Source organism: Fukomys damarensis, unplaced genomic scaffold, assembly GCF_012274545.1.
Source record: "Fukomys damarensis isolate Sample0158 unplaced genomic scaffold, DMR_v1.0_HiC HiC_scaffold_16, whole genome shotgun sequence".
Lineage (NCBI taxonomy): Eukaryota > Metazoa > Chordata > Mammalia > Rodentia > Bathyergidae > Fukomys > Fukomys damarensis.
In genome coordinates this window covers 87,612,686-87,629,030 of record NW_022900928.1, presented here as the reverse complement: position 1 = coordinate 87,629,030, position 16,345 = coordinate 87,612,686, and the positions used below count along the sequence as shown (strand labels likewise).

At 37.4% G+C, this 16,345-nt stretch overlaps 1 protein-coding gene across 1 annotated transcript in view; it reads right to left on the bottom strand.

The window, feature by feature from the left end:
* Kmt2c (lysine methyltransferase 2C) overlaps positions 1-16,345 on the bottom strand; it is a 180,331-nt gene that overhangs the window by 136,132 nt on the left and 27,854 nt on the right. Inside the window, 1 exon segment of the mRNA XM_033763959.1 lies at positions 3,173-3,311. Coding sequence (XP_033619850.1) covers positions 3,173-3,311 — 139 coding nt within the window.

Genomic DNA, 16,345 nt, shown 5'->3' with positions numbered 1-16,345 from the left:
AGACAGCCAAGCAGCAAAGATCAACAAAACCAAAACCTATTTCTTTAAAAGTATATCTCAGGGAAAAAAGCAGGCAATATACAAATAAAATATGGAATGAGGAAGAGATACTATATATGCAAACAATAAAATAATAAATGCCCACTTTGTAACTTTAAGACAGTACTAGAGAATAATTATGCAAGAGAAGGAAATAAAGACATCCTGATAAAAGTTGTTAAACTGTCTCTACCTGCTGACAATATGACATTATAGATATAGAAAACTCTAAAAGACATCAGCATAAAATTATTAGAACTGAAATCTGAATTCAGTAGTTTCAACATATGAATATAAAAATTAATATCATTTTATATACTAATATCCAAAAACACAATCTTTATACTAGCAACAACAACAACAAAAAATAAATATTTCTGTGAAAATATGACCAAACAGATAAGAAAAAAACATGGGCACTGGGATTATAAAATATTGATGAATGAAATTTTTTTAAGTTAAAAAGATAGTCCATACATATTCTCAAATTAGAACAATGAATATGCCCATAATACTGTAATTTTCATCAAAATTTCAATGTCGGGGCCAGGGATTCAGCTCAGTGGTTCCGCTGCCTGCTTCACAAGAGCAAGGACCTGAGTTCGATCCCCAGTACCAAAAAAAAAAACACCCAAAATTTCAATGCCATTTTTGACAGAAACAGAAAATACAATCCTTAAATTTACACTGAATCACAAAAGGCACCCAAATAGTCAAAACTATCTAAGTAAAAGGAACAAAGCTGGAGGCAAAAAATTTTCTGACTTCAAAATATAGTATAAAGTAATTATAATCAAAACAGCATGATAAAGCCAGGTGCAGTGATGTATGCCTTTAATAGCAGCTACATGGAAGGTGAAGCAGATGGGTTTAAAGTTTGAAGCCAGCCGGCCTAGGCAAATTGATGAGATCCTATCTCAAAACAAAAAATTTAAAAAGCGGGGTTGGGTCTGTAGTTCAGTGATAAAAGAGTGTGAGGTTTAATTCTTAGGACTGGAAACAAAACAAAAAGAACGAACACACCCACGCACACATACACATGCACACCAGCACGGTACTGGCATAACAACAGACAAATCAACCCCTGGAACAGAGTAGAAATTCCACAGATAAATCCACACATTTACTATCAATTGACTTTTGTCAAAGATGTGAGGAACACGCAATGGAGAAATGGCAATCTCTTCAATAAATACTGCTGGGAAAACAACATATCCAAATGCAAAGAATGAAATTAGACCCTTGTTTCACAACAAATAAAAAAATTCATCTCAAAATAGATTAAAAACTTAAGTATAAGACCTGAAACTAGCCAGGTGTGGTGGCACACACTTGTAATCTAAGCTACTTAGGGGACTTCAAGTTCAAAACCAGCACAGATATCTTAGCAAGACCCTATCTCAAAAAAGTAAAAAGGACAGAAGGTGCAGCTCAGGGGCAGAAAGCCTTGAGAGTTGAATCTCCAGTCCACCCCCTGCCAAAAAAAAAACGTAAAAACCCAAGCAAGGCAGAAGAATTAAAAACAAAAGTCATACAAAGACCAGAAAAGGTAAAGCTACTACTCTTTTATTTTAAAATACTCAAACCTCCCGAAAAACACTGGGGGACAAAGAACTATAGTATAACAGACATAAGTATGTCCTTTACCTAGATTCAGCATGTGTGCTGGCTTTCCTAGGCTTAATAAAACCCAGGTAAACATGATACTCGGAGACCAGTATATAAAGGAGTTGGTTAGGGAGGTCCCTCTGGGGAGGTCAGTCCTATGACACAGAGCAGAGCAAGCAGAGGCTCTCAGACAGAAACACGATCAGTGTGTGTTGGAGTGAGAGAAGGAGCTAAAAGTGAGGAGAGCACAGTGACAAACGAGGTAAGAGAGACAGCCAGGCCACCTAATGCCCTTTGGAAATGGTGAGGACTTGCAGATTAAATATAAGTATTTACTTTAAATATAACAGACAAGTATTGCAGATAGTAGGAGAGGAAATCTAATTGACATTTTAGGATAATTTTTGCAACTATGCTAAAAACAAACTGGACTGCAGAAAGATAAAAAGAATAAGCAGAAAGACCAGTTAAACAGTCTCTAATGGACAACAATGGCTTTACCACAATGGCCAGTTAAGACAGTAAGTAAGTTGTGTGAGTTATCCTCTGAAGTTGAGCTACATCATTTATTGAATTGGGTATGAAATATGACAAAAGACAGAACGCAAGGATTAGCTCCAAACTTTTGGCCTAAGCAACTAATAATACAGGTATTAATTGTTGAAATGGAGAAATCAGGGAGAATGCTTCTTGGCCTTTTGACTAAGATCAAGTGAGAAATCAGGGAAAGAAACAAATTTGAGGTATAGGCAGAGATGGAACCAAGTATAATTTTGGACTTGTCTGAGGGTGAGATGTCTCATACACTTCCAGAGGAAGCTGTTAAGCAGTAAGATGGGCCTGAGTCTTAGCACAAGAGTGTAGATGTGGATCTCCTCTAAGGACATACACAGGCACTGTGTCAGACTAGATGAGTTTTGCCAGAGACTGAAGAAATCCAAAAAACAGACCAGATACCTGAGGACTCCAAAATGGTAAGGTGAAGTGTGTCCACAGAAACCCACAGGAGACAAAATGAGAAATGAAGTGTACTGAAAGTAAATCACACACTTTCAGAAGATGAGACTATTTAACAAATTGATAATTTCACTGGTTTATTCATGTCTTTCGAACAGGGCCTAAAAAATTCAAGACTTCAAAGTTGAACTAGATATTAAAGGCTGTAACATCCTGTATTTCCTTCTTTTAAGAACTAAGAGTGTATAGAAAAGTATTTAAAAATGAATTCTTATGCTAAATAGTCCCAGTTATTTCTTCAGCCAGAAATGACACACTGCTCATATTCTGGACTTCTCTGAGGCAACAGTGACACCATAATAAGTCCCCTTGCTCTACACAGTCAAGTCCACATCATCTTCTACCCCAACTCCACACAGTTTATAAGCCTCACATTTAAAGCTACTAAATAACAAAACTCCATTCATACTAACATCCAAAATCTTTCCTCCCTGAATTTTCTTTGCAGCCAACTCACTGCCCTTTTTCCTATCACCAAACTCCAATTCAGCTCTATTCATTTTCTAACCTGATTTTGGCTTCTACACCAACAGAGACCAGGGAGTTTGCAGATTCCTCAGACACCGGCTGCTGAACAGCAGGGACTGACTGCTTGCTGCTATCCACTTCTGCTTCAGCATCCTCTTCTGCAGAATGTTCTTTGATTTCTGCTTCATAATAAATAAGATACAAATAATTATTTTTGTGTTTATATTAATCATTGGTGAAATTACCTACAAAGCATATACAACAATGGAAAAAGAATCAACAAATGATAATACTTGGTAATACAGGAAAAGTATATCATTAAAGGCATTGTTTCGGTAATACAGGAAAAGTTGATACTTAAAGACATTGTTTATATTTATTCTATACTAAAAATGATAAATGTCTATAAAGCATGGTATACATTTCCTTGTGCCCAAAGAACAAGTAACTCAGAGAAGTTTCATTCTAGTTCTAACCATTAAGAACCTTACTTTCAAGATTATAGCAATTGTTCTACAGAAAAAATTATTTTAATGTGACTCATTTTTCTAGTTTCAATTTTATGAATTGAATGTACCACTAATTTAAAATCATTATGCATTCTAATTATCGGTCATTCTAAAAAGTTAAATATTTCAAAGAACACACCTTGATTGTACTAGTATTTCTAATTCTCCACAGGACTCTAGCACCAGATCCCTCATACATACCTTCTCAGGAACATCCAACTGCTGAGAGGATTTTCAAACACCTCCATTTCAACCATCATCCTACTCTTTAAATAAAAATATTCTATTTTTTCTGTCTTTCAAGCTCTATTACCAATGTTCCTCATGCAATTCCACATGCTTAGCTGAATCTTTCTTTTTTTCTTTTCTTTTCCCCCCAGTACCGAGAATCAAATTCAGGAACTTGTGCTTGCCAAGCAGGTGGGACCACTGCGCTAACTCCCTGACCCTGAATCTTTCTTTCCTAACTACAAATTTATTTAGAGTTTTGTACATCTCCCTGCTCTACCTCAACAAACATATATTAAAATCCTGCATCTTCCTCTCCGTGTTTCCCTCCTTTCACCACCAAATTTCATGAAATGGCATACTGGAGTAAATGAACTCTGTATTACCTTGCCCCTCAACTAACCCTCTCTAATACACACACCTGTCTTCCTACTAAACAACTGTTCTCATCAGCACAGAAGGCAACAGAACTGACAGTCCAGGGGCTTCTAGCAAGTCCTCAAACACCCCAGAATTCCTTTCACACAGGACTACCTACCTTCTCTTCATAAAAATGTTCTTCAAATTTAACAAACAAGGGGATACAATGGATCAATGCAGGATTTGGAATCATAAAGGACTGGTCCCAAGTACCAACTTGCCAATCAACTCGCCATTCAACAATACATAAAAGTAGGGCCAGGGGTTTAGCTCAGTGGTGCCACTGCCTGCCTCACAAACACAAAGACCCGAGTTCAATCACCGGTACCAAACAAAAAACAAAAAACAAAACATAGAAGTCATATCTCTTTACTCACCTACAAAATTAGGAAACTATCATGTATCACATAAGGTAATGAAGATTATATAGTATACAATCTGTCTCTGCAGCTGATTCTTTCAGACTTCTAAATGAAAGTGCAGCTCCCTACATGTCTTTATACTCTTGTGCAATAGCCTACCCTAGACCTTATGGTCTTTGAGTCCACATCTTTGGCATCAACTCCTCTCCTCCATTCCAGACAACATTTTCACTGCTCACCTGAAATATCTAATAGCTTGGCCACTACATTTCACACCAAACTTGATCTCTTATATCAGCACTTCAATCTGATTTCCTATTTTTACAAGTATCTTCTAAATTCAAAACAAATTTTAGGGAAGCATTCCCCCAAAAATGAACAATTTTGATAACAATTTTGTTGTTTAAAAAAAAAACACACAAAGAATTGTAAATCCCATTGAATAAAACAGACAGTTTGGGTTTTCACAGTTAAAACATGTTTCTCTTCTCTTTTTTAACTTGAAATGTAAAAGCTGACTATAAGACCGCCATGGTGGAGCATGTCTGTAACCCCCAGCACTCAGAAGGCTGAGACAGGAGGATCACAAGTTTGAGACAGCCTGGATTATGCATAAAATAAAACCCCCCACAAAAAAGGAAAAGTTGACTGCTTATGGGGTAACGTAATAATCAGTCTCCCATCTACCCACAGAGACAAAACTAATAGAAAAACCAGTCAAATCTACAAATAAATTTGTAACAAAAAGGCCCCCCCAAAAAAACTTGCAAGTTTTACATTAAACTTTAAATTTCTGTACAGCCGAAGATGCCATAAACAAAATGAATATAACACAGACGAGAAAAACAATACATGCAGTTCATATCCCCAAAAAGGTATTCAAATTCAGAAAATCTGAAGAACTTTACAAATTAATCTGAGGCACATAACCCTATAGAAAATATTCAACAGACAAAAATTTTATTCTCCTTCTTCTATATTATTAAAGGTTTAAGAGGGCCCATATCTGGCTCAGCCTGAGACTATTTCCCAAACTTCTTTGCAGTTAAGCATGGCAAGTTTTCACCAATACAATATGGCTAGAAGCAACCATACAACATTTACAACACTTAAAAGGAAATGATTTGCTTGTGGCTAAATGAGGTTCCCCTTTCCTATGGCCTAGAATTGACCAAACAGCCACCAGTTGTAATGCTGCCAATGGGAGCGACATTTTGGAGAAGAGCAAACAAGATGGAAGAAACCTAAAACCATGAACAATCACATGGAACAAAGACTCACAGGCTTAGACTTCTCACTGTGACCAGCAGGGCAAAATAGAACTTTAAGTCAGAACTTTTTCATCAGAGACATGCAGTTTCTCCAAACTTCCTCAGGCACAGCGCTTGAATCACCACCCTTTCCTACCTAAAAAAAGAAAATAACAAATACCTACCATTTTTAATGTTTTGGTGAGGTTCTATTACTTTCATCTAAGGAGAAATAAGTGCGAGGGCAATGTCTCCCCCGACACACACCCTCACCCCACAAGGTTAAGTCTAAGTGGTAATGGTAGACTGCTACTTTTCCAGGTATGTAACTTTTTGAAATCAGGTTTTCCTGAAATTCGGGGGGGGGGATCAAGCATTAGGGAAATTATTTACTTTTTTAAAAAGGATAGACTATGATCTACAAATAATAAGGTTGGTTTTCAGCATTCAACCTGTCCTCTTTTCTCCTTCGTTACTACTGGCTCTACCCATGATCCTAACTTGGATCTGCTAAAAGAAAACAATAGGCATTGGTGAGTTTCCAGTTTTACTTTTGATTCAGATTTTGCTGTTTTTACTTTTTTATTCTTTAATGAATAATAAAGAATCTTGCAACTACTTCCAAGGGAGCAGTAGCTCTAGCCATAAAACAAATAATAAAAGTTTTTAATAAATATATGAAACTATAGGTGATAATAGAAACTATCTTTAACTGTCATTCTGCATTTGATAGAGTGAGACTGTACTATCTGTCAAAGTCAAAGCAAGACAATTAAACTCGTGCTTTTGTCCCTTCTCCTCCTGGGCAGGACTACTGGAATTTGGCAGCAAATTGTGACACCAAATGCTATGGTGGAAAATGGTGCCAACCAGAGATCTAACCAAAGTGTCATACAAGATGCTCTGGGTGAAGGACTGTAAGCCCAGGGATAACTGATGGAATACTCTTGATACCAATACAGGGTTAACTATAATTTATCACTTAAAAAGGACAAGCACCAGCCAAAGGAAGAAGCTAGCCATTCAACCAATAAAATCATGTAGGCCTGGCCCTTCTGCCACTTTGAAGTTTTTGTCTTTCATGGCTTCTATTTGTTCAAACTGCCAGCAACCCAAACTTCTAGAAATTGGACCACTTTTTACAATAAAGTTTTTCATTAACGTAATTTTTGTTTGGTATAATCCTCAATGTATCTTTATTTTGAACCTGTCCTAAAATATGGGTAGAGCCAGTTGGTCACAATATGCTCTAAATCCAAAAAGGTGGAGACCACCACCATCATGATTACCCCCCCATAATCCACAGCTGGTTGGGTGGATTGGGTAGAGGATAGGAGGCTATAGGTAAACACAGATGATTTATCTATAGAGGCTACCTGTGGTTAATCTCCATAACCACTAGGTGGCACAGGTGCAGTAACTATACTACTAAACAGCAATTGCCTGTAAGGAAATTCCTAAGAAAACCTGAAGCCATTATCTGTGCATTTTATTAAACAACATCACCTATGTACCAGGATCCCTATCCTTAATGGATCTCTGTAGAAGAGAGAAAATGGTAACAGCAAGTTACAGTAACTGGCATAGAGCCAGGCACAGGGTATGATGGGGTTAAGGAAAGAGGTGGGAAAAGTAGCTCATAAAGGATTCTATTAGAACTCCAGTCAAAACAAAGAGGGAAAACAGAAGTTATCTAATAATTCTCTGTTCTTCTCTTTTAAAAAAAGAGCATATGACATGTTATCCTCATTAAAAGATAAGGAAGCTAAAGTCCAAAAGTTAAGCTTGAAACCCCAAAGCTAATAGGGAAAAGGCTGGGATTCACCATCAGGTGTGTTTGTGCTCTTTTGCTCCTCCATACTCCTGGCACAGTATCTGGCTATACCACCGACCTTTATGAATACATTAACACTAAAGACAAATTTAACAGTTTTCCTGGAACACTACTGGCAAATGATTTGTTGAGTAAGATGACTATGAGATGAAAACTGAAAATATTATGTTTTTCCTCTGTATTTTCTAAGCACTACTAAGATTATAAAATGAATAAAACATTTATCTCATACCCAAGTTCATGGAAATAAAACACTTTTATTTGGGCAATTATGAAATCAATTCCTTCAAAAGTTAAGTAATTCCTTAAAAGGACAAAACCTACCCACAAAAGTACTCATCAAACTCAAATATGATAGCATGATAGACTAAGATGGCAAAAATATTCCAGAGTTTAAGTATGGCTTTTTTATCAATATATAATACATTTGAAATAAAGCATCAATGGGTTTTTTATTTTATTTATTTATTTATTTGGGGGTGTATCAGGGATTGAACTCGGGTCTTTGGGCTTGCAAAGCAGGTGGTGGAACCACTGAGCTAAATCCCTGGCCCTCAATGGGTTTTTAAAATTTATTTATTTAAGAGCTCTAAGATCTTAGAGGGAGAAATTAATTATATCTAATTTTTTTTAAACCTCTGAAATTTAGAATTCTAAGAAATTATTAAAAATATGAGCAACAAGCACAGTGGTATTGCCAATACCTATTTGTCATTTAAAAAAAAAAACTACAGAAATTTTCTTATCATTTCAGTTGTTACCGATATCCCAAAATATTATTTGCCTCCATAACTTCAAAATTGTAGCCCTTATTAATTTCATGGCTACATCTTATAATTTAAGTACAAATCTTTGTAATCCTATAAATTGCTTTATTCATTTAAAGTAATTATTTGGAAAAGAGTCCATAGACTTCAGACTGTCAGAAGGTTCATGACACAAAAATGGTTAAGTTCTTCTTGTGTAAATGCTGTTCAAAGGACACTACACCTCCAAGTGCTCTGTGGGATCAGACACTGTTTATTCTACAAAACAGAGCTTACTGCCAAATCTGGCTAATGTTCAATAAATGTTTAGTTAGCTAATTATATAAACAAAAATAAAAGCAAACACACATATTAACCAACCAAAAGCATCTTTTACAGAAAGACACAAACAACTTTGGAAGTTAGCCTGGAGCAGTGGTGCACATGGAGGCTGAAGTGTGAGTACTTCAAATCCAAGCCCAGCATGAAAAACAGGGTAGGGCACCAAGGGCACAGCAGAGAGACAAAGAGAAAGACAGACTGAGGCTGTAGCTAGTGAAGGTCCCAGGTTCAATCTTAATCCAGTACCACTCAAAAGGAAGCAACTGGGAGGATTCCAAGTTCATAGCTAGACTAGATAATTTAGAAAAACTCTGTCTCAAAATTTAGCAAATAAATTAATAAATAGGAGCTGGAGATTTGACTCAGTAGTAGAATGCCCCTGTTCAATCCCCAATGTGGAGGGGGGATACAAAAAAACTGAAGCATTGGTTTCCCCTGCGAGTTAACACTATTACAGGTAGCACTCAGGAAGCTCCAGTAGGATCATGTGAGTTCGAAGCCAGCCTGAACTATGTAACGAGACCTTGTCTCAAAAAACAAACATTATTACAGGTGACTTATTCTTTTCATCAAAGTTCTAAGCTTCCTATAATTATGCATTACAGATGAAAATTTTTTTTCTGGTACCAGGAACCAAAACTTAGGACCCTGCACTTGCCAGGCAGGTGTGGTGCCACTGAGCTATATCCCCAGCCCTCTATGCGGTAATTTTAATGTGATTAAAATGTGAATTTTTTTTTAAGGCAATCACAAAGGTCTTAAGAATAAGAAAGCTAGATGTAGTGGTATGCACCTATAATCTCTGCACTCTAGGATGCTGAAGCAAGACAACTGCATGTTCAAGCCTAACCAAGGCAATCCAGTAATTTAGCAAGAAAGACCCTTGGGCCAGGGATGTAGCTCACCACTGCCTCACTTGCCTGGCAAGTGCAAGGTCCTCAGTTCAATCCCTGGTACCAAAAAAAGGAAAGACCCTGTTCCATGAGTAGGCCCTGGGGTTACACTCCAGTATCACTAAAAGTTAAAAAAAAAAAAAAAAAAAAAAACTTTTTTTAAATAAAAAGGAATAAGAAAAAAAATAGGCACCCAATACTTTAAAAGACACACATACACTGACATTAAAACGGTTACTGTTAGAAGTCGGCGGCTCACTAGAAGGTTTATTTAGTTGCTAACAGTATTTTCTTTAGTTTTCCTATATGATTTTCAAAAAATAAAAATAAACATGTTTTTTGCAGTTATTAAAAGGAAGCAGGACCAGGGATTTATCTCTATGATTCTCCCGCCTGCCTCACAAGTGCAAGGACCAAGTTCGATCCCCAGTACCAATAAATGAATGAATGAATAACGAAGGCAAAATATATGAAGCCAATGAATTTCATCATACACCTTTACCACGTAATACGTTACTTACATCTACACTGATCTACTGACACTTTACTGGGACATAAAACATCAATCAATGAAACTACCCTGGAACCTCTGGCCCAGCCTGGGTGTCAGCTAAACAGCAACAAGTAACTAGCTGATATCAGGAGAGCAAAACTGCTCTGCCAAGCCCAGCCTAAATTTCTGACCCACAAAATTAGGAGGTATGTTTGCTGTTTGAAGCCATTATGTTTAGGAGTAACTTATTATAGGGGAATACATGACTGAACATTTCTTTTATAGATGATCAAAAATCAAATAGTTACATGTTGCTCTTCTACCACTTCCCCACTCTAGAATGCAAACTTTCTAAGCAATCATTAACTCAAACACTGACATTGGCTATGAACTAAAAACAGTTCAGGATGGTTTTGTTACAGTCCAGAAGTGACCCATCATGATTTCACCAGAACTCTCCAGATACAGCTAATCTATTGGGACCCACAAGAGAATCAGAAACTGCAATTCTACCATGTGTCCAGAGGATAGAGTGGCAAAGCTATGTGGCAGGCAGCACTATCTTATACCACTACTACATATAAAGTAATACGCTTAAAATCCAGTGAAAAAAGGCATCAAATATTTTTAGAAAACTGCAAAAAAGCTGGGCATGGTATAATTCACTCAGGAGGCTAAGGCAGTATTATCACAGTGAGTTTGAAGCCAGTCTGGACTAATGAGTTCAAGACCCATCTGAAGAGACAGACCCTGTCTTTAAAACACACACACACACACACACACACACACACACACACACAACAGAAGTCAATTGCAAGCTAAGAAAGCTAGGCAGAAAAGGACAGGTGAAGTTAAATTCTTAACTGCATAACTAAGATCTTTCTTTGTGCCAAATGCTACCATAACCACAGCCAATTACTCACTGTACTCAAAATGTAAGTTTTGGATGTACACATTTTAAAATAATGGTATCATTGACATTTCTAAACAAAAGTGTAAAAAGAATTTTCCTTGTATAGTTAAATATTATGTATATAACCATTCATTAAATCATTACTAGACTGAAGTATGACTTTGGAACTCCAATTCCACACATCTCAAAAAAGTGTAATGACAAAACAATTTTGTCTATTTTGTCTGTCTATACTAAGTAACATGCTACAGGCTGAAAGTCATCACCAAACAAGACCCAATAGTTATTAAACAAACAACAGCTAAAATAAACACATTAAGCCCGAAGATGATCGTATTTTACACAAAAATCAAAGTGGTATGATGGTACAGTTCTGATCTTGAATGTTCTCCAAAGGATGTGTGGAAGGGCTGTCTGATGCTCAGCTCCTAACACTATAAGGAGATAGTGAAAACATCAGAGAGGGAGGCCCTAAGAAAAGGAAGTTTGGTGGGGTCATGTCCTCAAAAGAGATACTGGGATATCAGTTCCTTCAACATCCCTCCCTCTAATCCTTTGCAACAATTAACTTTTCACTTATACATAACCATGTATGTACACATGACCATACAAATTGAATATGTCACTGTATAACCTTGAACAAACTGGTATCTATTAAAACAATAATAAAAAGTTTTAAATTTTACCTAAATTTATACCTTCTGAGATGCCTTTGGCGTGGGGTGGGGGGGTCAACCAGGGATCAAACTCAAGGTCTTGCACTTGAGAGGCAGACATGGTACCACTGAGCTAAATTCCTAGCCCATGCTCTTTATTTCTTAGTACAGATCCAAGTTTATGTCCTGCATCACTTTGTTCTCTCTAAAGAACTTTTAACCTTTCTTGCAAGCTAGGTCAACTGGCAACAACCCTCCCTTAAAAACAGATGCAAGTGCTGGGATTTAGCTCAGGGGCACCATGACTGCCTAGCAAACACAAGGTCCTGAGTTTCAGCCCTGGTATGGCGGGTAGGGGTATCAATACATGCAGCATAGTTTTCAGAACAGTGAAAACTATTCTGTGTAATTCATAATGGTAGATACATATCATACATTTGTCCAAACCACAGAATGTAACAGCACAAAGAATGAAGATCTATGTAAATTTCTGACTTTGGATGATATGTTACTGCACATTTAATAATACCAAATGTACCACTCTAGCATAGGATATTGATAATGGAGAAGACTGCACATGTATGCGAACAGAGGGTATGCAGGAAATTTCCATACCTTCCCTACAATTTTGCTATTAATTAAAAACTGTGCTATTTCACATAGTCAATTACATCATTGGGATTTTATGTACTATTATAGTTTTTCACACCAGAGAAACTATTCAGTATTTACACATGGGTGACTTATTTATTTCACTTAGGAGTATAGCCTCAATATGTACCCATTTTCCTATGAACAAATCTAATTTCTCATTCTTTATGGCTGACTAGTATTCCATTTTATAGAAAAACCACATCTTCTTTATCCAGTTTCCAAATGATGGGCAAATGGGCTGTTTCCAAGTTTTAGCTATTACAAATTGTGCTGCTATAAACATAGGTGCGCATATATCACAGTGATATGATTCTTTTAATTCTTTTGGAAAGATACTCAGCAGAGAGATGGCTGGTCAAATGGAATCTCTAGTCCTAACTCTTTGAGGCATCTCCATATTGATATCCATAGTAGTTGCACCAGTCTGCACTCCCACCAACAATGGAGAAGGGTTCCTTTCTCCCACAACGCCACCAATATTTTTTTTTTAATTTCTTGATAGCAGCCATTCTTTGTGGGGTGAGGTGGAATCTCAGTGCTGTTTTCAAGATAACTGACAATGTGAAATAGGAAGAATAGGGCATAAAGGTGTAGGGAAAGTGGGAAGGGTAGGGGAAAGGTAATAAGGGAAGAGAAAAAAATATGAGAAAATTACAAAATGGAAATAAAGTGTTTGTAAATGGGGAGGGGAAGAGGGGGTAAAGCGAGGGCAGGGATAAGGTAAAAAATGAGAACCAAGACCTGTCATGTAAAGGTACAAAATCCAAATAATGAACATAACTGTACTGTATACTTAAAATGTACCAATAAACTCAATGAAAAAAAAAGAAAAAATATAGGCAATGAATAATGCAGTTTATTAACTAATGACTACAAAGAGAGTTTAAAGGAATATTTTTAAAGATGCAAACTAAGAAAAGAAATTTTTTAACAATTATCCTTTAATTAATGGATAATGGATAATGGTTGACTGAAACATAAATAATTGTTTTGTGAAAAAAGGCAGAAAGGCATCTGAAAACATTAAACTAATGGAACAAGGGAAAAAAAAAAACTGTGTTAAGCAGACCTCTAAGCAGACATTTTACAGGCCATGAAAAAGATGAAATTTCAAAAGTCCTGGAAGAAAAATATTGCCAGTCAAATATACTATATGTACCAAGGCTATTTTTCAGAAACAAAGGAGAAATAAAGAACATTCATGACAAGAAAAAAGTGAAGGAAGATATTACACCCAGTCTAGCTAGCCCTACAAGAAATGAGTAAGAGTCATACATGAGAAGTAGAAGGATGAAGACTACCACCAGGAAAAACCACAAATGTACAAAATGCAACTGCAGAGCACATGTACAAAAGAAAAAAAGAACAGAAGACACAACCTATGCATCTAGAAAACCAACACATCACAAAAGTAAACAAGAGAAAAACAAACGCTGTACTAAAGCATCAGAAAAAAATTAACAGAATGACAAACAGATGCTTTTACTTATTAACAGCCTTAAATTTAAACAGAATGAATTCTTCCAATTAAAAAATACAGTTGAGGTCTGGGGATTTAGCTCAGTGGTGCTGCCATCTGCCTCACAAGTGCAAGGTCCTGACTTTGATCCCTGGTACCTACCCCACAAAGATATAGACTAGCTGAATGGATGAAAAAATAAGACCCCGTCAGCTGTGGTGGCACATGACTGTAATCCCAGTGTTTGGGAAGTGGAGAATCACATGAATTCAAGGCCAGCCTAGCATACATAGTGAATTTAAGGTGAGCCTGAACTACAGGGACAAGATCTTGACTTAAAAAAGAAAAACAAAGGCTAGGGATTTAGCTCAGTGGCATCATGCCTGCTTTAAACATGCAAGGTCCTGAGTTCGATTCCCTAGTACCAAAAAACAAACAGACCCCATGATATGCTGCCTACAAGAAACTCACTAATGAGAAAGATGAACACAGACTGAAAAATGAAGAAATGCAAAAAGGCACACCAACCAAATAGATATCAAGAGCAAGCATAGCTATGTTTTATATCAGATAAAATGGTCTTTAATTCAGAAATTATAAAAAGAAAACAGGTCACTATATAATGAATGACAAAGAGGAAGTAATAATTGTGAATATATATGCACCCTATGCTGGCACATCCAATTATACAAAGCAAATATTATTTAGGCACCAGGAAACCTGGAATAGATAAATTTCTAGACATATATAACCTGACTAAATTGAATTAGGAGAACACTGAAAACCTGAACAGACAAGTAACAAGTAATGACACTGAATCAGTAGTAAAAAGTCTTTCAACAACAAAAAACACAAGACTGGGCAGCTTTCACTGATGAACTTATTTTTAAAACTTTTAAAGAATTAATGCCAATTCTTTTCAAGCTATTCCCAAGTACAGGAAAAAAGGAACTTTTTCAAACTAAAACCAGACAATGGCACACAAAAAAGATAAATACTCCCAGCTGAACACAGATACAAAACTTCTCAACAAACATCGGCATATCAGCTGGGTGTGGTAGCTCACACCTGTAATCACAGCACTTTGGAAAGCTGAGGCATGGGGATTACAAGTTCAAACCCAGCCTGGCAAGTTTGGCAACTCAGACTCTGACTCAAACTGAAATAAAACAAGTGGACATGGTGCTGCATGGCTATAATCTCGGTACTTGGGAAGCTGAGGCAGGAGGACTACTATAAGTCCAAGGTCATCCTAGACGACACAGTGACTTCAAGACCAGCCTGGACTATATAGAAAAGGGAAAAAAGGGAAAGAAGTGGGGGAGAGAGAAGGGAAGGGAGGAGGGAGGGAGAGGGAAAGGGGGAGAGATGGGGGGGACAAGACAGAATTGGCCATTTAGCTCAATGCAAATGTCCTGAATTCAACCCCCAGTACCCTGCCCAAAATCAAAATACTTTATTAATTAAAAACCCTCAGCGGCCTGCACGACAACAGATCCAGGAAGGCCCCAAAGACCCCGGAGGGGGTCTCTTCAGCTGCCTGCCTGCCTGAGATCACCGGCGGGTGCACGACCTCCCGGCCTGCGTGACAACAGACCCAGGAAGGAAGGTAGCCGCGCAGGCGCCCTTGAAACACCCCCACGACCTCCCCCCCCCGCCATTCTCAAAGCTCCTGATTGGGCCAGTCCTTAGACCAACTCTGCAGAGGCATAGGTTCTCATGAAGGGTAGTTTTCTGAGCTCCCAACTTTGAACATCTTTAAAGAAAGGGCAGGGGAAACCTGTAATAGAACTGAGTGGAGTTCAACCCTGAGGGTAACGAAACTAAAGTTAGGCCTTGTAGATTGTGTTCAGTCTCAGTCGTGGGGAACAGCCATTGGCTAGCTGGGACCAGAGGATTTGGTTCTGCATATGGCTGTGCATGTGGTATAATATGAGATCAGAAACAACCTGAAAGAGGATCTTCAAATTCTTTTTTTCTCTCTCTCTCTTTTTTCTTTTTTCCTCATTCCACCCTAAAATTTCTTTCTTTTTTCTGTCCTCTCTCTCCAACTCAGTCTCTTGCTCCACCATATTGTCCCTCATCTCCCTTTTTATTCCAGCTCCTGAATAACTCAGGCTTCTTCTTTTATTATTCTTTGTTTTTAGGAGGGGTTTCTCTTTATGTTCTTTTCTCTAGTCATTTTACCTCACTCATGGCTCTGTACCTTCAAGGGAAGGCAAGCTCCTGTTACTGTTAAGGGGATATATTCTTGTCCTTATTCCTGCACTCTCTCTATCCCCGCTGAAGTTAAGAGCTTTGTAAAGATAGTAAGGTAATTCTACAAGCTCTGGATTCACTTCAAACCTGCTCTAATTCTTTCACTTATCTAATCCTCTCGTTCTAAGTCGAACCCCCCATCCTAAATGGTAAAGATGCTATATTGAAAAGCATATTCACTGCAAACATACTATG